The sequence below is a fragment of the Poecile atricapillus genome, chromosome 23, assembly GCF_030490865.1.
Source record: "Poecile atricapillus isolate bPoeAtr1 chromosome 23, bPoeAtr1.hap1, whole genome shotgun sequence".
Classification (NCBI taxonomy): domain Eukaryota; kingdom Metazoa; phylum Chordata; class Aves; order Passeriformes; family Paridae; genus Poecile; species Poecile atricapillus.
The window spans coordinates 1,120,837-1,142,808 of record NC_081271.1 but is presented as its reverse complement, the minus strand read 5'-3'; the positions used below and the strand labels follow the sequence as shown (position 1 = coordinate 1,142,808).

General features: G+C 54.5%; 1 protein-coding gene across 2 annotated transcripts in view; it reads right to left on the bottom strand.

Annotated features, from left to right (window-relative positions):
• PLXNA2 (plexin A2) overlaps nucleotides 1-21,972 on the bottom strand; it is a 149,024-nt gene that overhangs the window by 57,607 nt on the left and 69,445 nt on the right. For both annotated transcript variants that reach the window (XM_058855947.1, XM_058855948.1), the window contains exon 5: nucleotides 2,887-2,987. In XM_058855947.1, the coding sequence (XP_058711930.1) occupies nucleotides 2,887-2,987 (101 nt within the window). The remainder of the gene's footprint in view (nucleotides 1-2,886; nucleotides 2,988-21,972) is intronic.

The window sequence follows — 21,972 nt, the reverse complement described above, 5'->3', positions numbered from 1 at the left end:
AGTCCAGCTGCTTCCAGCAGAGCACCCACGGGGGATGAGGGAGGACCCTCACTGCTCCAGCCCAGCCTGGAATCCCTCCAGGCTTTCCTGCTTTGTGTCACTTGGGGAAAACCCTTTCCTTCCCACCCCCTGCCAGGGGTGCAGGTGACAAATCCGCCCTCAAGCTCCCTTTGAGCCCAGGCGTTGTGGGATTCTGTGGAGCAGTGGGAGTGAGGCTGTTTGCTTCAGATGAAGGTGAGTGAAGTTTCCACTCTCCCTTTCCAAACCACCCCCGTGATCCCCAACAAACGCTGGGGCTGCTCTCCTCAGCCTCTCCCTTTTGTGCCTTTTCCTTTGGAGCATAAAGGAGCTAAATATGAATGGTGCCAAAGGAAGAAATATCGAGGTTTAAGTGAATCTCTAAGATAGCCCTAAAGTGAGCTCTTGACTGGAGCCTTTATCTCATTGACTCACTGGAATGGCTCTTTTTTATCGTCCTATTTATGGCAACAGCCCCAACAGAGATAAATAGGCCTGGAGACAATAAGGCACTTGCAGAGAGCAGCACGGGGAAGTCTTGCAGGCTTCAGATCCCACTGGGCTGGAGAGATCCTGTAACAATCTCCTGGGGGCCTCTGATGGCTCCCAAAGAGCAAAGGATCCCTCTGTCCATGCTGAGGATGAAGAAATCACCTCCTCCTCCTCCTCCCCTCACCCTTCCAGCCATCCCTGGGCACGGTGTGAGCCTCACCCCTGACCCAGCACCCCTCCAGGGAGCAGCTGGCAGCAGGAAGGTGTGAGAACGAAAGGGGACTGATGAGAAATTAAATACAAACACTCCAGCACTTGGGGCCTCCAAGGGAAGATGACAGAGGCTTCGAGGAGCAGCAAGATAAAGGCAATTATTTACTGCTTAAAAAATAAAAAGCTGAAAAATGATCACTGCTCCAAAGTGCAGATGCTTGAAGGGAGAGCTGAGAAATCCCACGGGGAGGGGCCCTTGTTGGGAATAGGTTAATGCTGAAATGTCATGGCCAAAGGGGCAGAGGAAATGACACTTCTCTCTCCTCTTGTCATTGAGGGTTTTGTCTCTGCAAAATGAAGATAACAACCTTTACCTGCATCCCAGGTGGCTTGTGAAGATCCAGCTCATTAGCACGAGGGAAGTGCTCGCTGATCCTTGCAGAGGAGCTGCAGCAGGAGCAGCAGTAGTGCTGGCAGCACAGCTCCTGCTGCAGCATCCCCTGCCCACCCTGCTGTCCCAGCCTGGGGATGGAAATGATCCCCTCCTGACCGAGGGGCTGTGACAGTGAAGGCTTTGGGACATGACTGAGCAAAGGGTGCTCAGCTGTAGGGCTGGACAGGCTGGCTTGGCAAAGAAAAAACGCTAAAAACCCCCAAAGGATGCCCAGAGCGCCCTGGAGTGCTGCTGGGGGATGCTCAGAGCTCTGCTGCTACCCCCAGCCCCTCCCTGAGAGGAGCCTGTGGGATGCTCAGGGGCTGAGCTGCTCCTCCTGCACCTCCCACGATCCAAACCCGCCGTGGGGAGCTGCTGTGCCCCCCAAAGCCCCGAATCCAGGCCGGATTTGCGGAGGAGCCTTCAGTTCCCCGCTCCCCTCCAGCACCTGCTCCTCAGGCAAGAGGCCAAGAGCTGCTGTGCGGGTCCTGAACCCTGCTCAGGCTCTGGGGCCGCTCACAGAGCTGGCACGGGGCCGCAGGGATTTCTATTCCCCTGCTCCAGATCCTCCAGGCTCTCCCCTCCTCCCCGAGCTCCTGTGCCCGGTGGTCTCCCTTCCGCCTTAGGAAGTGCCGGTTATTGTGGCAGGGCACAGAAAGGAAGGGCACAGACACCTCCTGAATGCAGAGAGAATTTCTGGAGTTCCCCTGGAGAAAGGCACCCTCAGCCCTTTGTGCTGGGTGGTGTGAGGGGGCTGCCAGCTCCCAGCCCTGCTGCAGGAGCCCCCCGGGAGCTGCTGGGGCTGGGACCCCCTGATCTCCCCTGGCAGGGTTGAAACCTCAGGATTTAAATCTCAGGATTGAAATCTCAGGGTTTAAATCTCAGGATTGAAATCTCAGGATTAAAATCTCAGGATTAAAATCTCAGGGTTTAAATCTCAGGATTGAAATCTCAGGATTGAAATCTCAGGGTTTTAAATCTCAGGATTGAAATCTCAGGGTTTAAATCTCAGGATTGAAATCTCAGGATTAAAATCTCAGGGTTGAAATCTCAGGATTGAAATCTCAGGATTGAAATCTCAGGATTGAAATCTCAGGGTTTAAATCTCAGGATTAAAATCTCAGGATTAAAATCTCAGGGTTTAAATCTCAGGATTGAAATCTCAGGATTGAAATTTCAGGATTGAAATCTCAGGATTGAAATCTCAGGATTGAAATCTCAGGATTGAAATCTCCCTTCCTGGGACTTCTAAAAGAGCTCCGTGCTCTGCCCTGCTGCTGTCACCTCGCTGGGAGCAGAGCCCCACTGTCCTGGTCTTGTCTGCTGCTGCCTTTAAAAACTCCACGTAATTTGGGATTTGCAGTCTGTAATCTGGGATTTGCAGTCTGTAATTTGGGATTTGCAGTCTGTAATCTGGGATTTGCAGTCTGTAATTTGGGATTTGCAGTCTGTAATCTGGGATTTGCAGTCAGAGCAGGAGGGTGTAAAACACTGGGAGGTGCATACAAAGCACCAGGCCTCCATTCCCACCAGTTTAAATTCTGGTTTTCCACCGTGCTCACTTCACCCTTCACCTCTCCCCGGGAGCTCAGGGATCACCCGAGCTGCGATGCAGGGAATGGCCAAAGGAGAGGAGAATGGATTTAAGGAACTTCAGCCTAATTTGTTTTGCATTTGGGAAGCTTTGAAAGACACTTTTATCAGCGGGACACGGCCAAGGCTGGACTTACATGTGGTGGAGGGAGCACCAGCCGCAGTGGGGGTCCCCCGAGCTCAGGCACTCCTGGCAGGTCGTGTACTGCTCACAGGACTCCACAGGCACCCGAGACACCTGCAAGGGAACCACACACACTCAGTGCTGCTCCCCCAGCTCCTGCTTCACCCTCACAGCCACGGAACACCACAGAAAAGCACGGCCTGAAATGAATTTGTTCCAACATCCAAGAGTAGGAATTACTGGAGGCTGAGACATGAGGTCAGCCCGTCCCTTGGGTGAGTCCTGGGCATGCAGAGCCCCAGCTGGGCTCCCACAGTGGCGCCAGCTCCTCCAGCCCCCCTGGCCAGAGCCTCCCCTGGGGCTGGAGCTGAGCCCTCTCCCTGATTTATGCTTTGCTGCCTCACCCTTCTCCCGGGGGAGCTGCTGCAGGGAATAATTCACTGGGATTTTGGCAGCTTGTTTAGTCTGGGTGGGTGTTTCACTGCTTTGGCCACTCTGAGCCCTTCAGCAGCAGCCACTTGGGCCCCCAGGCCTGACCCAGGGGGGCTCCTGTCCCTCCCAGGCAGGGATGCCACAGAGGGGAGCACAGGTGGGAGCAGCCCCAGGTGATGCTGTAAATCCCTCTCCTCTCACAGCACACGGGGTGTGACACACACTCCTGACCTATTTACCAGCACTGAAACCCCCAAAGGCTTCAAGCACACCACAGGGCACTGCTTGGCTCCAGCAAAGACATTTTTAACCTTTTTAACCACTTTAACCTTTCCAACCCTCACTTTGCTGCCTCCAGCAGCAGGGTGGGTCTGCATCCCCTGTCTCGAGCTCCTGTAGTGTTCCTCTACAGAATTACAGAAGAAATTCCTTCCTGTAGGGTTGGGAGGCACTGGAACAGGTTGCTCAAGAGATTGTGGACTCGCTGTCCCTGGAGGTGTTCAAAGCCAGGCTGGACAGATCTTGGAACAACCCAGGACGGTGGAAAGTGTCAGATGATCCTTAAACTCCCCTCCAGCCCGTGCCATCCCACGATTCTGTGATTCTATTCCCATTTCTCCCACCGAAAGCTGCAGATAATCCTGGCCCAGCCTCCCTGCAGGGCTCGGGCCCCAGGAGCGATGCCTGCAACTGGCTGGGAATTCAAACAACTGTTGGATGGCTCTGGCTCTGTCCGTCAAAACAGCACCCGGCTCCCAGCAGCCGGCTCTGAAAGGAGCAGTGTCTCCCCAAACAACGGCCACTGTCACGCCAAGTGCTGTTGACACAGTGAGAACCCAGTTCCTCTCTGACTTCGACACCAATAGGGCTGCTATTCTTCTTGTTTCCTCAGCCCCACTCAACAGCTTTTCCTGAAACAGAAATCGCCCGGGGAAGCGCGGGGTTGGTGTTTTCTGGCCGAGGTGGTGCCCGTGGGGTGGGTGGAGGGCTCGGTTTGGGACCCTGGGAATGGGGCAGAGCTGGGAATTCCTTCAGGCCGTGCTGGGTGGAAAGAGCTTTGGGAGTGGAGAAGAGAAATTCGGGGTCAGGGGTGGAAATGAAGGGCTCGGGTTTGATCCCTGGGGTGCCCTCGCAGGGTCTGCACCTCAAGCGGCCGCAGGTGATGTGGGTTTGCTGCTTCACCTCTCCTTTCTATGGAACACAAAACACTTCACAGGTGGGGTGGGGGCCTGGTGGCAGGAGCAGCCCCCCAGGGCTGCAGGGCACTGCTCCCCCAGCCCAGAGCAGAGCAGAGCAGAGCAGAGCAGAGCAGAGCAGAGCAGTGCTGCAGGCACCACGCCGCTCCCAGCCGCAGAACCAGAATCAAACACGTGTTTTCCAAAGCAAACAAACATCCCACGGCTCTCAGCATTCCCGCTGGGAGGCACCAGCCAGCACTGGATGCACCCAGGGAGTCGCTGGGTCTCCCCCAAAAGCAGCCCAGCCTGGAGGGGAGGGCAGCCCCGAAATCCCCCAGCACTGCCATCCCCCTGCTCGCAGGCACAAAGGGAGGCTTGGCAGGATCCGTGATTTAAATGCAGCTCAGGGCTTGTTTCGTGTTTGTGAGGAGCTGGATGCTCTCGCTGCGCTCTATAAATAACGGAGGATTGGAATTATGTGAATAAGAGTTCATTAGAGATGATTTGATGTTGAGCGCTTCGTTTCTTTTTCTGCTCAGAAGCTGCGGCTTCTGCACATGATAATTCTTTAAAAACCACACAGAGGTTTTGAACAATGTCTCTGGAGGAGCATCTGTGGGAAGGACAAAAGCCAAGAATCCAACACTGCTGGGGGGTCTCCTGGCTCCTGAGGGCACAGCCCTGCTGCCCCCAGCCCTCTCTTCCTCCCCTCCCTGCAAAAAGAACCTGCTGCTCAACCATTAAATGATAAATCCTCATTATTACTGTCCCTGGCTGCCTGACCCATAGCATCAGCGAAACAAAATTAAAAAATAAAATAAATTTAAAAAAAAAAGTCAATACAGACCCTCCAAAGCACATGAATTCCAACTCTGCCAGCCCATGGAGCAAATAAGTGCAAGAAACCAGTTCTGAACCATCAAACAAACAAATAAATAAATAAATAAACCTAAAATAAACAACCAAAGCAAAGTTTCCACAGCTTTTGCGTGCTACCAGCCCAGGCCTGTGACCTCCCCTGGCTGGAGACAGCCCCTGGAGCATCTCACAGCCACGGCAGGCTGCCCACAAACCCCTCAGGGGGCTGGAGTTCAAACAGAAAATCTATTTTTAATGACTTTGGGGAGTGGAGTAGAGATGCCAACTAGTTCAGTGTAATTAAAGCCATCTATCACTCACTGAGCAGGAGCCCAAAGTTGATGAACTTTCCAATGAGATTTGATTCTTTCCTTTATTCATGAGAAAACTCCGCTTTGTGCTGGGGCAGGAGACGTGAAAAAGTGTGGGAAGGAGCAAGGAGGACGCCTCAGCTGCAGTCATTAATGTGTCAGGGTGACAGGGAAAACAAAGTCAGACTTTCCCAGAGGGCTGTAAAAAGTTTGAGAGACTCCTCATCCCTCTGCTCCTCCTCCTCCTCCTGCGGCTCCATGCAGAGCTCCAGGTGGAACATCCCTCTGGGCACCTCTGCCAAGGAAAATCCCAGTGTGCAGCCATGGGAATGCTCTGGCTTTGCTGAGCGAGACACGTGGGCACGGCCTGCCTCAGGCTGTGGAAATCCCTGGAAATCCCTGGAAAATGCAGCTCCTGCCCTGTGGAGGCCTCAGACACACCGAGGTGTGGAAGGGCCAGGAGGATATGGGAAATGCACCCATGGGGCAGAGCCAGGACAGAGGAGAGGGGAAAGGGGCAGTTTCAGCCACAGAGAACTGAGGGGCACCCCCAGGATGCTGTGGAGCTCCCAAGGCGGGGTTGGCTCCAGCATCCACCCCAGGAAGCACAGAGCAGGCGAGGGGCAGCTCTGCAGGAGCAGCTCTGCTCTCCCACACACCCCAGCACCGGAGGGAGGGCTCTCAGAGCCCCTGCCAGCCTGTCAGAACCAAATCAACGCCTGGAAGTTCTGGCAGAGATGCAGCGAGTGGGAGAGGACACGGAGACAACGTTGCCATGGCTACGAGGGGATTATTTAATTACGGCACTGCAGATGCACGCGGAGAGAGCCCCTTCAACCCTGATCCAGGCAACCTTTGCAGTGGGCTTGGCTTTGCTGCTGGAAGAACCTCATTAACATCTGAGGAGGACAAGCTGTGCTGGAGCACGGGGGACTGGATCACTCTCCGAGTGAGGGATCAGATCCTCTGCAAACATTCCCATCTCCTTGGCTCCCTCCGACCCTCCGTGCGCCGTGCCAGGCTCCTGAGGGAGGTGATGAAAGCATGGACAGCCTCCTCTGGGAAGCAAGAAGGACTGAAAAAATAGCAAATATCCTGAAGTGAGGCTTGCTCATGCAGGAAAATTGTCCTCGAGCCAGAGTTTCCTCCATCCATCCGGCCCAGCATCCCGGCAGGGCTGGGAGCAGCCTCATGTTCTGGCACACAGGCTCCTGCAGACAAACGCTTTCCTGTGGTTTACCACGGCTCGAGTTAATCATCACATCAATATGGAACATCTGAGCGGGGTTTGTTGGAATAACAAAGTGCCAGGCAGAGATCCCAGCCCGGCTCCCAGAGCAGCGCAGCCTCGTTCAAACCTGGGTTTTGGTGTCCCACACGTGCCCGCTCACGGGGCGCTGGCAGCTCCCGCTCTGCCCCCGGCAGGTGACGGCGACACTCGGGGCTGCAGGAGGTGGCACAGGGACAGGTGTCCCATCCCTCACCCTCCCAGCTGTGGGTGGGGGCTCAGGCTGGCGTTTGGGATCCCGCCCCCTGCTCAGGCTGGCACAGCTCTGTGTGACAGCCACCTCTCCAAAGCGCCTGGGCAGCCCCAGCCCTGCCTCTCACAGACCATCTGCAGCTGGCAACTGCGGGGCCAGGGATGCACAGCCTCCGTCTCTGTGTGCCCACTGCCTCCAGAGCTGGAGGAACCTCGTGCACGCACAAAATCGGGCAGCAATCCTTTCATCTTCCACACTGAAATGAAATCTGGAGTGCAGGCCTGGCTGTGCTGTTCACAGGAGCTTCTGGAACGGCAAATGCAGCAAAATTCATGGATTAAATAATGAGGTGCAGCCACAGGTTCGTTCCTGCCTGGCTCCTCTCTGTCCTGGGGTGCTGGTGACAGCTCGGTGTCCCCACGCAGGGATGGCAGCTGGGGAGGACAGGACCCTCAGCAGATCCTTCTCTTTTGGGACCCTAAACCCTCCCTGTCTTGCAGAACTGACCCACAGAACCTCTCCCTGACAAGAAAAGGAGGTAATGAGGGTGTCCACGTGCCAGTCATGAGGAATGGGATGCTAAAGGTCTCCCCCACAAGGACAGGGTGCTGCTGTGATGGACCCAGGTCCCTGGAAAATCACCACACCTCAGGGGAGCGGCAATTTCATTCAATGCACAAAAAGGCTCGGCTGAGTTCCTGGAAGTCAGGAGTGTGATCCAGGCAGGAGCTCCCCTGCTGCAGGTGTGGCCCTGCCAGGCTGCCACAGCCTCCCTGCCCTGCTGGAGGCTCCTCTGGGCTGGCTCTGGACTCCAGGATGAAGCTCCTGGAGCAGCCAGGGCCACATCCCCGCGCTCCTGCTGCCATCACAGGGCCTTCCTGAGGGTTGGCACTGTCACCGCTGGGCGAGGCCACCCCGCCAGGCCACCAGCTGATGAGCACTGCCCTTTGATTAGCCCAGGCCTCGGGGGAACTAATTAATCAGGATAAAAGGCGAAGCCTTCCAAAATTTCTGGGCTCAGGTGGGGATCAATCCAACAAAGCAAACTTTCATCTCGCATCAGTTCACGGCCTCTGCGTTCTGTGCTTTGCCTGGCTGCCATGGAACTCCTGGTGTGCTCCCTGCAGTCATTTAAAAGTTTTAACAGAAGCTCAGAAAATTAATTAAGGTGAATAATTATAAAGTGTGCGCTTCTTCCCCTCTCTGTTTGGTGAGAAAACAGCAAAAATAGAATTTGGAATAATTTTGGAGCGGTATCCAATGTAATTAGGTGTTCAAGGAACACTCACAATTGGGCTGTGCTTATTAGAATTACTGTTTTAGTCAGAGCATTTTGCCAGAGAGTCATTAACAGCACAATGCTCCCCTTTGCCGGGACTCTAATTAGGCTTGGACGCCTCCAGCTCGGGGATGCCCAGCCCTGCTGCCCAGCCAGCCCTGCAGGTGATGCTCCCTGGGCTCCTCCCAGCTCCAGCCTGTGGGGACCTGGCCAGGAGAGCAGGGACAGAGCCCCTGGCACCTCCTGGGAGGAGATTCCATTCTGGAGGGTGCCCAGAGCAGCTGTGGCTGCCCCTGGATCCCTGGCAGTGCCCCAGGCCGGGTTGGACATTGGGGCTTGGAGCAGCCTGGGACAGTGGGAGATGTCCCTGAAGTGGCAGGGGTGGCACTGGGTGGGCTTTAAGGTCCCTTCCCACCCAAACCATTCTGTGATTCTGTGATACCCCGAGGGTGGGGATGCCTTGGAGGGGGGGACACAGCTCGTGAGGAGCCAGAGCACCGAGCTGGAGACACCCTGAGCACTCAGCAGCAGCATCCCTGCTCCGAGCAGCTTCCCGGACTCCTCCAAAGGTGGAGTCACCAGCCGTGTCCGAGCAGGGATGGGAGCCAGCTCTGCTGTGATACCCCTGCATCTCCAGGGTGTGGATCCCAGGAAGGCTCAGTGCCTGCTGCCTGTGAGAGCCTCCAGCCGTCTGTTTCTCCTGTCTCCCCAGGAAAAGCGCACGCCAGACAGCAGAGCCCCTTCCCCCAAGCTGCCAGCCTGCAACTCACGGATTCACTTAAGTTGTTAAAAAGGATTGTGGCAGGCTAAGATAAAACAGAAGAGTTTAAGATGACAAACAGACTCCTAAATGGGACTAGAGTCTTAATGAAAACAGTAATGAATGAATGAGGCAAGCAAATATTCCCCATTAATATTAGACAGATAGATTAGATCCCTGGGCGCTGCATTTAAAACCGACATGAAATTACTTCAATTACTCTGCATTGATAAATAACAAGGCCGTATTTACTGTTAAAACACATTTCCTCCACCCTCCCCCATGCTTGCTTTGGCTTCTGCTTCTCAAGAGGGAAAGGAGATCACGGAGAGGATGGAAAATGCAGCGGGCTGGGAGCATCCCCCGCCTCCCTCCTGCCCACGGGAGAGCTGCTGCACCCACCCGAGGTGTTCCAGGGCACCTGGCCCGGAGGACCGGGCCCATCAGGCTCAATCACCACCATCAGCGCTGCTATTTCAGCCCTGGCAGCGCTGTGAGAGAGGCAAAGCAATCACTGACGAGCCACTTCAAACCTGATGCTCGCAGCATCCTTCCCTCTCAGTAATTCACTCCACTTCCCCTTGCTGGTGGGTACAGCTGCTCAGCATCCTCCTTTCCACGCTGGGAAAGTGAGATTAACCTGATCAGAGGCCTCTTCTAATGAAGAGATCATAGATGGATAATTCCTGGGTGTTTGCTGGCATTTACATGCTAATGATGAAAGGCGCTCTGGTAAAGGTAATGTCAACACGAGTCCCTTGTCCTTGCATCTCAGCCTCCAGCCCAGCCATCTGTTCTCGGGGTTCACAAAAGCCCTGGAGAACAGGTTGCTGCTAGAAAAGCTGCAAAAGCTCCTTCCCAGCTCTGCTGCCTCAGCCTGTGGAGCTCCGTGCCTGGCTGGGGATGCTCAGAGCTGTGGGATGAGCAGAGCACTGGAAGCACACCCGGTGACAAACCACTGATGCTTTGATGTTACAGGTTCTTAAATACCTGCAAAAACCCCTCACCCGGCCTCCTCACATACCGGTAAACAAGAAAACCATAAAATATCTCACTTCAGGGCTACAGGAGCAGCGAAGCACCCAGAGATCCCCAGCTCAGATCCAGGTCCCGGCTGCAGATCCAACATCCCATATTTCCTGAGGAAGAGGAGGGAGTAACTCCCTGCTTCCCCCCAGCTGAGGGGCAATCCCTGCGGAAAGGCCATCGCAGCTCCAGGGTGCTCCAGCTGAAACGCTGCTGCTGGAGGATTCCCCGAGTGTGGGAATGGGGATGAGGGGGCTCTGTGTTCCAGGAAAGGATAAATTCACTTCCCAGGAAGGCAACAAAACTGGGCTTGGTGCTTTCCCAGCCTGAAACCAGGGGTAAAGCAGCCAAGCAGAGAGGGAGGAATGCACAGAGCTCTTCCCACAGCTCAGGGGACGGATGACCTTTCCAATACTATACCTGTATAAATCTTATTTAATGAAATAATAATAATAAAAAAAAAGAATAGATGAAGGTTAAATCATTCCCTGCAGCAGATTTACACTGAAAAACCAAGCCAGTTCAGACAGCGGCTGGTTTACACAACAGCCCTTTAACATTCCTCTCCTAAAGACTGGGGTGACTCCTGAGCAGCCCTAACCACAGGGTGAGGATCCGAGCCAGGGCAGCGTGCCAAGGTAGGGGCAGAGGAAACAGCTCTCAAGTGGGGTTTTGCTGGCTCACGAGTCACAGCACGGCGGTTCTCACCCATCAGACCTTGCCCACAACATCCCCGTCCCTCGGGACATGATTTCCTTTGTGGTGAGCGCTTCCAACTCGCCCTGGCCCTTCCCAGCGCGCTCCCAGAGCAAACAGCGCTGCCTGCGGCTTGGAAGCGCCCCTGGGAAAGCGGGAGCAGCAACCCAGGCCTCCCTTTGTGGGAAATAAGAGCTGGAGTGGTTTTTGTAGCCAGAGAAGGTCGGGTAAAGGGTTTGGCTTTGATCTTTACCTGCTGTTCTTGGGCTGCTGTTGTGCTGCATGGGAGATGTGCAATCAAAGAGCAGCTCTGGGGCTGTGGTGCTGCTCTGATGGAAGGCAGGGCTGAGACAAGCCCAGAGCTTCCACACGGGCTCCAGAACTGCTGCATTAATGCTCCCAGCGCTGCAAATCCAAGGCACTCGTCCCTGGAAGCCACATCAGCTCCTGCTGTAAACAGTTGCTTTGACATCAGCTTCTCACTGTCCGGATCCAGCGCTCAGAACGGTGGCGTTTTGGGCAAATAATGCCATGAAACTATTTCTGCTCCACCAGAGCCTGAGGAACTTCTGCATATATTTCCATAAATATCACTGGCGTCAGTACAGCAACAGACCCAACAGACTGCGAGGGGGATCCTGCAGACTGCTGCTGAGCCTACCTACAGAGCAGCTCCAGGAAAAGCTCTGGGCTTGGAAGGGATTGGAGAGGACAAAATTAACCGACTTTGTGGGAACTGGTAGCCCTGAGCTCCCAGTGAGGCTGGGAACAAGGGGGAATCATCAGTCAAGCCCAGGAGGCTGTAAGTGGATGGCATTGAGCAGACTTGCAGGGATCAGTTTGTGAAGGACAACTTGGGAAAGCCAAAAACCAGGAGAAGAGCTGGTGGATCCATGACCTGCTCTGTCTCCTGCCTCTGGCAGGGAGCAGGGCGCAGGACCCACAAGGGTCTTCCTTCTGCCACGTGGAAAACATGGAACCATCACTTCTGGACCCAGCTTGGTCCCTGGTTTTTCAGCTGTAAACCTCCCACTGGGGGCAAATCCCCCTGCAAGGGGATCTTCCCTCGCCTCAGCCGCCTTCCTGCTGGAAGCCAGCCCTGGAGCAGCTGCTCCAAGGGCATTTCTCCACAGGGTGGCTGGCAAGGGATGGGTTTAATAGTCCCACTCCACGTGTGCCCTCTCTTCTCCCTCTCAGAGCCCCTGATTGCCCAGCTGAAGGAAGAGGGGCAGCCCTCGGGCTCTGCTCAGCATCGATATCGGCACAGCAACGCCTTCACCCCGGGAGAGACCCCAGGGAAGGCAGCTCCTCCCATCCCACCCAGCTAATCAGGGCCTAAACCTTGATAAAAACACTGAGCATCGGCAGGTCCCTCCCTCCAAAAGGGAGAGCAGCTTGTGGGGGTGAATAAAGAACACGGCTGATGGAAGGTGCCTGCGGTGGCTCGGTCCCTGCTGCCCCGGCAGGCTGACAACTGGCAAATGAACCTCGGGGCTTTATGTGCTCCCCCTCTTTATCCTTTGCTCATAAAACTGGCAGGAACAGGGCTAGGACAGAGCTGCTGGCAGCAGCTGTGTTCAGTATGAAAAATGAGCAGCACATGCACAGGAGGCAGCTGGAGCACAGCGAGGGACCCCGGGGTCCCTCGGGTTATTTCCCTCTCTCCAGAGGGGCCCTGAGCTTAACCCTTGTTTCCCTGTGTCGGAGCAAAGCAGCCAAAGCCCCAGGCCCGGGTGGCACCTGGCGGTCCCCAGCACGCGGTGTCCCCGCAGCGCGTTCCAGGCGTGCCCGGGGATTACAGAGGAGCTGCAGGAACAGCCCTGTGTGCACAGCAGGGCACAGCTGCTGCCAGCAGCGAGGAAACGCAATCCTCAGATTATGGGTGAGGCACAGCACAGGGGTGGCACTGCCCAGAGCGGTGCCCGTGCCCATCCTCAGGCTGCCCAGAGCCTGATGGGTTGGAGGGCCCTGTCTGGAGGGCACAGGGGCAAGGTGTGCCCAAATCTCTGGCAGCACTCCGTGTCCTGCCCAGCGTCCCAAAGCCACCCATCCCCTGCCACCTCAGGGGCAGAGCTGCAGCTGCCTTTGCCTTGTGCCTGGCAGGGAGCAGGAATGTTCTGCTGCCCCTACAGAACCCCCTGGCCACCTGCCACCCCTGGCACTCAGGGAGGACGTGGAGGCCGAGCTTTGTTTGCCCTCCTCGCCGAGGAGCGAGCCCAGGCCGTGTCCTGCCACCCTCCTTGCGGGGGCCCCGCGCGTCCGAGCGGCCGCGGCGCAGCAGGGTGGGCACAGCCCCGCATCTGCCTGCTCCCAGCAGCCTCCCAGGCTGTGCTGCGCCTCAATGCCGCCTTTGTTCCCGGCTCTGGCACGTCCGAGGGTGTCAGTGACACTGAAAAGCTTTGACTGGCCCTTTCTGTTTGTTTTCTTGGCACACGCAGGCATCGTTTCAATGGCCCAGCCTCGGCCGTGCCCAGCACAGCGCGTGACTGACAGCGTTATCCAGCAGCAGCTCTGCCCTGACAAGGGGCCGGGCTCCAAACGATGCCACCCGGCCCCTCTGGCTCCTCCAGTGCCCATTTCCCTCTGCCTGCTTTTCCAGAACAGCATCCCTCATCCCAGAGTGGGTGACAGAGCTGGCACTGCCCAGACTGCCAGGAATGGGCACAGCCCCGAGGCTGCCAGAGCTCCAGGAGAGCTTGGGCAGCGCTCCAGGGCAGCCCAGGGTGGGATTGTTGGGGTGTCTGTGCAGGATCTGGACTGGATGATCCTTGTGGGTCCCTTCCATACTCAAGGATTCTATGAATCCAGAGCTGCCATCCCTCAGAGCCCACATCCCATGGGACGCTGCCTTTCCAAGTGAGCTCTGTGGCAATGCTGGGGAGATTCAGCACAGCCTCCCCAGACCCTGCTCAAATCTTCCCCACAGCCACAAAAATCAGCTGCACACAGGGCAGGAACACGAGCAACCTTCAGTTCCCCATTTCTGAACCGTTCAGTGTTCTTCAAATTGTTCAAACACTGCAGAAACCTGGGAGGAACATCCCAGGCATGGCCGGTTTGTGTAATTTTACAGAGCCTTGAAAATGCAAAGCCTTTGAGTGCCCTGAGCAGCTTTAAAGGTCACAGAGTGGTATCATTGCTGCTTCCACAGCCTGGCGAGGGCCCTGCTTCGTGTTTGCTCCAGGAACACTCGGCAGTCTCCACGGCTTTTTAGCAGGGATTGCTCTCCAACTCCATCACGCTGTCCTTGCCAGTCAATTTTCTGCTACTCCATCACTTTCCCATTTGTATATCATTACATGCGGCTGTCACAAATAATTTAGGAACCTGACCGCCAGTGTGAGGAATGAGCAGATCCCAAACTCTGGAGTTGGGAAGGAAAAGGAGCTCTGAGCCCTCTTCCCCACGGGAGGAGCCCAGGGTGCCATGGTGGGTGCAGGACATGGGTCTGTCACACACACATGTTCTCCTCAGTGAGGAGCAAGGACAACATCTCAGGGGACACCAAGAGCCACAGCAAACCCAGGGACACAAAGAGCTGTCAGAACACAGGGTTTGATCACTCTGAGGTGATTCTCCCCCTGCCCCGTGCACACCAAATCAGTTTGGGCTGAAGTTTAATGCATTATTCGCTTTGGAGCCTGGAATGTTCATTGGATTCTCCCGATTTCCTTCTCTGAAGAGGCTTTTTGCTTTTCCCAGCTGGGCTGGCCCTGCCCATGGTAGCCTTGGGCATCTCGCCCTGTGATGAGGTGCCAGACTCGTCTCAAGGCTAAAGAGGAGCCCTGAAGGGATGGTTTGGACTCCAAGAGCACATTTAGACCAGCAGGGGTATCCTGCTGCTCTGGATTCCCAGGCTGTGGAATTCCCTGGGCACTGCAGGCAGTGCAGGAGGAGCCTCACCAGCAGTTTGTAGAGGCAGGAAAAGGATCAGAGAATCCTGGAATATCCTGAAGGGACCCACAAGGATCAATTCCAAGCCCTGGCCCTGCACTGACACCCCAAAATCCCACCCTGGGAGAGTTTTCCAAATTCTCCTGGAGCTCTGGCAGCCTCAGGGCCCCATTCCTTTGGGAGCCTGTGGAGGAAGAACCTTTTCCTAAATTTCCATCCTGAACCTGCCCTGCCAGCTCCAGATCAAGCCCCTGTGTCCCCTCTGGGCACCAAGGGCACCCTCGAGGTGGGAGCAGGCAGCTCCTCCTTTGGCAACCACTTCTTTGGGGGTTTTTAATGGATTTACTGGGGAGGCTTTTCCTCCTGCACAGGAGGTGCCAGCAGAGCCCATCCCGAGCCCCACGGACAGATCCAGCTGGGATCACTGCAGCTCCATTCCCTGCAGCTTTTCTGCCTTCCCTTCCTCCCAAACATTCCCTGGGTGTTGCAGGATCCTGCAGGATGAGCCAGGCTGGCTCTTCCCACCCGCACGAGCCACGGCAGCAGCAGAGCTGCTGCTGGTGCAATGCTTTAACTCATTTTCATACATTTATGCTGAGACTAAATATGTCCCTGCATATTTTCCTCCCAAGCCTAGTAATCAGTAGTGGAAATAATTTGCTGTTGTCTGCTCTGATGTTGCCATCTCTTGCACACATCCAAGTGACAAAGACATCAGGCCCTCAAAGTCCGATTGAAGAATAATTGGAAATCCAAAGTGGCGCTAAATGTTATTTTCTAAATAAAATGCATTAAATTACAGAACATGAGGCTGTCAAGCATTAAAAAAAGATTAGTTAGAGGCAGAAAAGAAATATTGTTCAAGCCTTCAGAGACTTCACTGCACACACAGGATATCCCTGTGTTCTTTGGGGTGGGCAGGGGAAAGGGAATGCAAAACTATGGAAATATTTCCAGCAGCCTGTGCTGTCCCAGATGGGCCTGGACGCCTCTGCACTGCTGGATTTGCATCTCAGCTGTTGGATAAACAGACAGAGAGATAGATATATGGATATTTAGATAAATACAGGTGAGAAAGGGAAGACAGGTGAGGAAAAACCAGATAAATCAAGGAAAAGCAGAGAGCAATCCCTGCCTCAGTGCCTGCAGCGAAGAGAAGGCCCAGCACAAGGATGGGCTGGGGCAGGAGGGATCACGGATTTCCACAGGGATGGGGATGGCAGCCAGCCCTGGGTGTCCAAATCACCCCAAACCTGCAGGGAAGGGACAAATCTGGGCACAAATCCAGCAGATGAATCCCAGGCCTGTGTGCTAATAAACCCAAATATTGCAGCAGCTGCTCTCAGAACCTCAGCAAAACCCAGCCTGGCCGTGGAGCACAAAGACAATCGTATTTCACCCGGTAGGAGCTGCTAAATTCACACTCAGAGCAATAAAGGCACAGCCAAACAAACATGACCCCGAGTGGGATCCGTGGCTGTGGCAGGCACATCCCAGCCTACACAAACAGGCCCAGATGAGGTGAATTTATCTCAGATCCCTCCTCTTTCAACAGCTTTCCTTAACAGTTCTGGCCCCTGGAATTAAAACCCAGAGCCCAGCGGGCTGCAGGGGGAGGCAGAATTATTTACATGGCTGCTCTCCCTCCCTGCACAAGGATTAAAGGCCAGGTGAGGTTTCTTTGCATGGAAAGGGTTTTTTTCTTGGTTTTGGGGTTGGTTTTTTTTTTGTTTGTTTGGGGTTTTTTGTTTATTTTTTGTGTTTTTTTAAAAGAGAAGATAATTATCACCTGGAATGATTGGGGTGGAGATGCTGAGCTGGGGCTGCTCCCCCAGTGAAACACCCCCGTGCTGGGGGAGAGGGCAGAGCAGCCCACACACAACTGGAGATGGATTTATTCCAGCCTCGGCTGCAAGGCTGAGGGCTGGGAAGCCAAATCCCTCTCTCCCAGGGTTTCATTAGCTGGGAATGGCTTTCTAACGAGATTTACACAGCCTGGCCTGCAGCCTACACGTCTTGCCCTGCACCCAAAGACAATAACAGCTCGGGAGGAGCCTCCTGTCCCCCTTGTCACCCACCCTGAGCTGCCCAGGGTGACACACAGAGCACAAAACCCACATCAAACCCTGCCCCTGCCTCGAGGCTCCAGCTTGAGCTGACCCACAGCAGGAGAATTTGTGGCCAGGGCCCTGGGGAAGGATGGGTGATGGCCACTGGGACCTCAGGGTCATTGTCCCCTCTCCTGGCCCTGGCCAGTCCAGCTGGATGAGCAGAGCTGTTCTCCATCCCCACAGACACCATGGGAGGACCTGGGGGCTGCTCTGGGGGCTCTCTGTGCTCCCCCTGCCAGGACAGGCAGAGCCCCAAAACAGCCACCCCAGCCCTGGACACCTCCAGCAGCAGCCTCTGAAGGGGAGGGCAGGGACAATGAGCCATTGCTTCAGAGTGCTGCTTCTGGCTTCAAACACCCCTAAAATAACCAAAACTCAGCATTTGGACACTGCTCTCAGGCACAGGGTGGGATTTTGGTGCATCCTGTGCAGGGCCAGGACTCTGTGATCCTTGTGGGTGCATCCTGTGCAGGGCCAGGACTCTGTGATCCTTGTGGGTGCCTCCCAGCTCAGGGAATTCGGTGATTCTGTGATCCCCTCACTCACTCCAAAGGCTCAAGGTCCTTTTTGGATGGGATCTGTCTGTTCTGCACTGCTGCATCCTCTGCATCACCCAAACAAAGCCTAAACCAGCCCCCAGCCCCTTGCTGCTGCCTCACAGGGAGGTTTCTCCTACAAATCCAACACTTCCTCCAGCATCCTGCTTGGACAAGGTGCCCGGGACGAGCTGGATCCCAGGCCACCAAAAATGGAAAAATCCAGCTTGTTTTTGACTGACTGAGCCTGCACTCTCCTCTCTGCAGGCACGGGAATGCTGTTTCTGGCACAGCTTCTCCAAATAAAAGTGTGGTCAGCTCTTTTTGGATGGATTTTCAGCAAATTGTTTTTGTGGGCAGCGCTGTCTGCTCGCTCTCACCAAGGCCAAGCCACACAGGGAGGGTTTGTTTGTTAAACCCCGGCCTTCCACCAAGAAAATAAAAATAAAAACACTTAGAATCCAGTTCTTAGTGAGGTATTAACAGCACCCAAGGCGCTGACAGTTCTGAGTTGCTTAAATGGATGGGAAAAAGCCCAAAACGACTGCAGGAGGCAAAGGAAACCTCGTTCCTGATCCCAGTGCTGAGGGCTGTCCTTGCTCCAGCAGACTGGCTGGGAATTTCTCCCCACAGGTCCCTCAGCTGCCAGGAGCAGCTCCAGACACTGCCCAGCCAGGCAGGCAGCAAATCCTGCCCGAAATCTCCAGGGATTTTGGCCGGTCTGGTTTTGATGTGCTGCTGGAACAGGACCTTGAGGCTGTCCCTAACGCACATCCCTGTCCCTGAGAGTCTTTGAATCAGGACATCCTGGAATGGCTTGGGTTGGAAAGGACCTTAAAGCTCCTCTCATCCCACCAGCACCCACCACAGCAGCTGAGGGACCCTCCCTGCCCAAACCTCCCCGTTCCCTGCTGGAATGGGATTCCTAGAGGGGCTCTGAATTCAGTTATTTGAAAGCATCTCTGGCGCTCTCAGCGTGCTCTCCTGCAGCCCCACGCACTCAGCCTCGCCTGGAAAGGGATCACAAGCACAAATCAAACAGCCAGAAGGGCAGGGAGCAGATAAATAAGTGCTGCAAGAGGAGCTGGAGAGGCACGCTCTGAAGAGGAGCCAGGGAGGAGGCAATGTGTCACTGCTGCTGGTGGCACTTCAGCACAGTGGCTTAAAATACCCCCAAAGCCATCCAGACTCAGTGCAGTGTGAGAAACAGCTCCCTGAAATCCTTCCTCCTCCTCCTCCTCCTCCTCTCTGACCTCCACGGCCCCCTGACCTCAGCAATGCACATTTAGAGCATTATTTTGCTCCACAGTGATTCGTGTCATTATGGAAACACAGCATGGCATCAGTACAAACAGGAATACTGATCTCAAAGCAAAACGTGGACATGAGAGAAAGGAAAAGATAAAATTTCATTATTTTTTATTATAAAAGATAATATTTCATTATTAATCCCTTTGCTGTGAATTGTTCAGGCTCACCTGGACTTGTACCCCAGCACAGAAGGCACAGCCCAACAAGAAACTGCCCTTAAAAGAGGCAGAGATCAGGGGCAAGGGGATGTGTTGGTGGAGCAGAGACTCCTCATGTCCCCAGTGCTGCTTTCCCCTCCCTTATCAATGAATTAATAAATTACTTTATTGATTGACCAACCTGATTGTGGTGAGCTGTTTATAACAATCTGAAGGGCAGATAAAGCAGCGTGTCAGCTTCCAGAACATTCCAGAACCCCTGTGCCAACTCCTCTGGAACTGAGCAGCCTCTGTGCTGCAGGGACAGCCATCCTCCCAACCCCAAACCTTTCCCTGCCTCTGGAATGAGACAACCCCCAGCACTCCTCACTCATCCCTACCAAAGGAGAGCAGTCCTGGCAGCACGGGAGGCTGGGGAGAGCTCCTGTGTCTCTGCTCCCTTTCCAAACCCAGCACAAACCTGCAGGATGAGCCCTCAGCACAGCTTTAACCCAGACTCTCTGCCCTGCTTTGTCTGGAGTGAGGGATGCTGTACTGGGGAAGGGACAGAGCCCTGGGGATGTTCTGGGAAATTGAGGCAGGAACAGCAAAACCCTGCCTTGAGCTCTGCTTTTTTCCACCATCAAACCCAGAAGTTTGGCTCTTCCAGAGTTCAAGGAGGTTTGGAGGAAAGAGAAGAAGTTCCCAGGGCAGGGAGAAGAGGAGCCCAGGCTCTATAAATATTCCCAGGTGTAGTTTGGCAGCAGCAGCTGACACGAAAAGCGCTCTGCACCTGCAAGGCTGCCAGGAAGGATCAGCCCATTGCTCAGCCAAGCCTGCAGAAACGCCCCTGGCTACAGCCAGGTCCAGCTGCTCTGCAGGGAGGGAAGGAGCTCCCCCAGCTCCCCAGGAGCCAGCCCAGAGCCCAGCACACCTCAGGGACGGGCACTGCAGCATTTGCTGTGGCTTCCAAGGGGAGTTTGTGCCCTGGAATCAACTTTTCCTGACATTTATCCACTCTAAAGGTTCACTCCTCGGAGTCCACAGGGGTTGGGAAGGTGGATGGATGGGTCTTTATGAACAATCTGGCACTGCAAAGCACACCCAGTGCCTTTTCTTCCCTCATTCTCCTCGCTGGAGCATCGACCTGGACAGTGGTGGAGTGAAGAATGGCCCTTGGCTGTGGGATCTGAGGATCTTGGGGGGGTTCCCAGGTTTCCTGTGTCACACAGCATCTCTGTGCTTCAATCCTGGCCTGAAAAATGCCATTGCTGCTCCATCTCACAGGCAGGATAAATCTGGGAGTGGAGAGCAAAATGCTCACAGGCTGGTGGGGGTTTCTGCACAGAAACCTCTGGAAAAGGCAGAGGGAAAATAAAGAGTGAAAACAACAATCCCCCAGTGTGAGCAGCACGCTCCAAGCTTGATTACAATAAAAATAATTTCTTTAACACCCACACAGAAAGCTCCAGGCCAGGCTTGCTGCTCCCCCTCTCTGTCTGGCCCCAGCTCTCTTGGCAGGGCCCTGGGCAGGGCTGGGGCAGGGGGAGCAGGCAGTGTTTAGTCTGCCAGGCACATTCCTGCTCTCTGCTCAAATAAATACAGGATTATTGATGGGGCTCCTTCCCCTCCCCAGCATCAGCCAGAAATGCCAGAGTTATCCCTCAGAACAGGGATGGGGCAGGAGGGACACTCGAGGCTGGGGGGTTCTTGTTCAGAAAGGCAGGATCTGAGCCTGGTTTGGTGCTCAGCATTTCCCTTTGGGATGCTGAATGTGCCCTCCAGGAGCACCCCTGAGGAATCTGTGTGCCTCCCTCCAGAAAACATCAATATGGTTTGCCACAGCAGAGTTAGAATGGGAAATATTTTTCCAGAGGAGGAGGAGGAGGGAGAGAAAGAGCAAACCTCACAAAAAAATTGGTTTTTTCTGCCTTACAACCAGCCCTAACTTTTGTATTTACTCCCAGCTTGCAACACCATTCCAGCCACTTTCCCTGGGGCACATCCATCGTTTTCAACCTATCTGGAACCTGCAGGAGCTTGAGTCAAGTTCCACCTCATCTGGGGGAATTTTCAGAACCTTCAGGGGAAAAGGAGAAAAAGACAAAAGATGCTCATGGTTTAAGAGTCAGTGTGGATTTGAACTCCCTTAAATCCTTCTGCTCCTTTGGGCCTCAGAGTCAGTCTGAGCAGGAGATGGAAGCTGGAGAGGTCAGTGCTGGCTCTCAGCTGCTCCCTGACAACCACCAGAAAGGTCCCACATTGTCCCAAGATCTTGAGGAGATGGGAAAAGCCTGATCCAAGGGAAGCACAGCGGGACAGAGCTTGAACCTGTCCTAAACCAGGAATGGTTTGGGTTGGGAAGGATCTCAAATCCCAGCCCTGTCATGGCAGGGACACCTCCACTGTCCCAGACTGCTCCAGCCCTGCCCAGCCTGGCCTGGGACACTCCCAGGGATGAGACAAACACTCCCAGGGATGAGACAAACACTCCCAGGGATGAGACAAACACTCCCAGGGATGAGGAAGTCCTCACAGGGACAAGATCCAGCAGGACGAGCTCCTGCACATCCTCTGCACAAACCCCACAGTAATAAAGTGAGACTCCACACTGCAGCCCTTTTTCCATTTCACCCTTCACTGGATCATTTTATGCATCTATTCCCACTGCTAATTCAAACTAATTAAAGGATAAAATAGAATAATTTGTGCAATTTCAGAGCTCCCCTCAGCATATTGTGAGTTATGTTTCCTTTCTCTTGGCGCCCGATGTGAGCAATTCCCGGCTCAGTGTCCGCCAAACTCATCTGCTGGGGAGACAAACTATTCCAGGAGCAGGGGAATGGGGCAAGTTTAAAGAGGAACAGGAATCCAAATTTGCTTTTAAATTTCAGAGCACTGAGTGTGACATTTCAGATCTCTCCTCCAAGCCCTTTTCCCTCCTGGGAACACGGCTCTGCTTCTGCTGCTCTGGTGAGGAGGAGCTGGGTCTGTCTGTCCATCCAGACAGGAAATCCTGCAGCATTCCAAGGCCAGCCTGGAGCATCAGCATCACCCACAGAGCTGCACGAGGCTCTGGACAGCCTGGG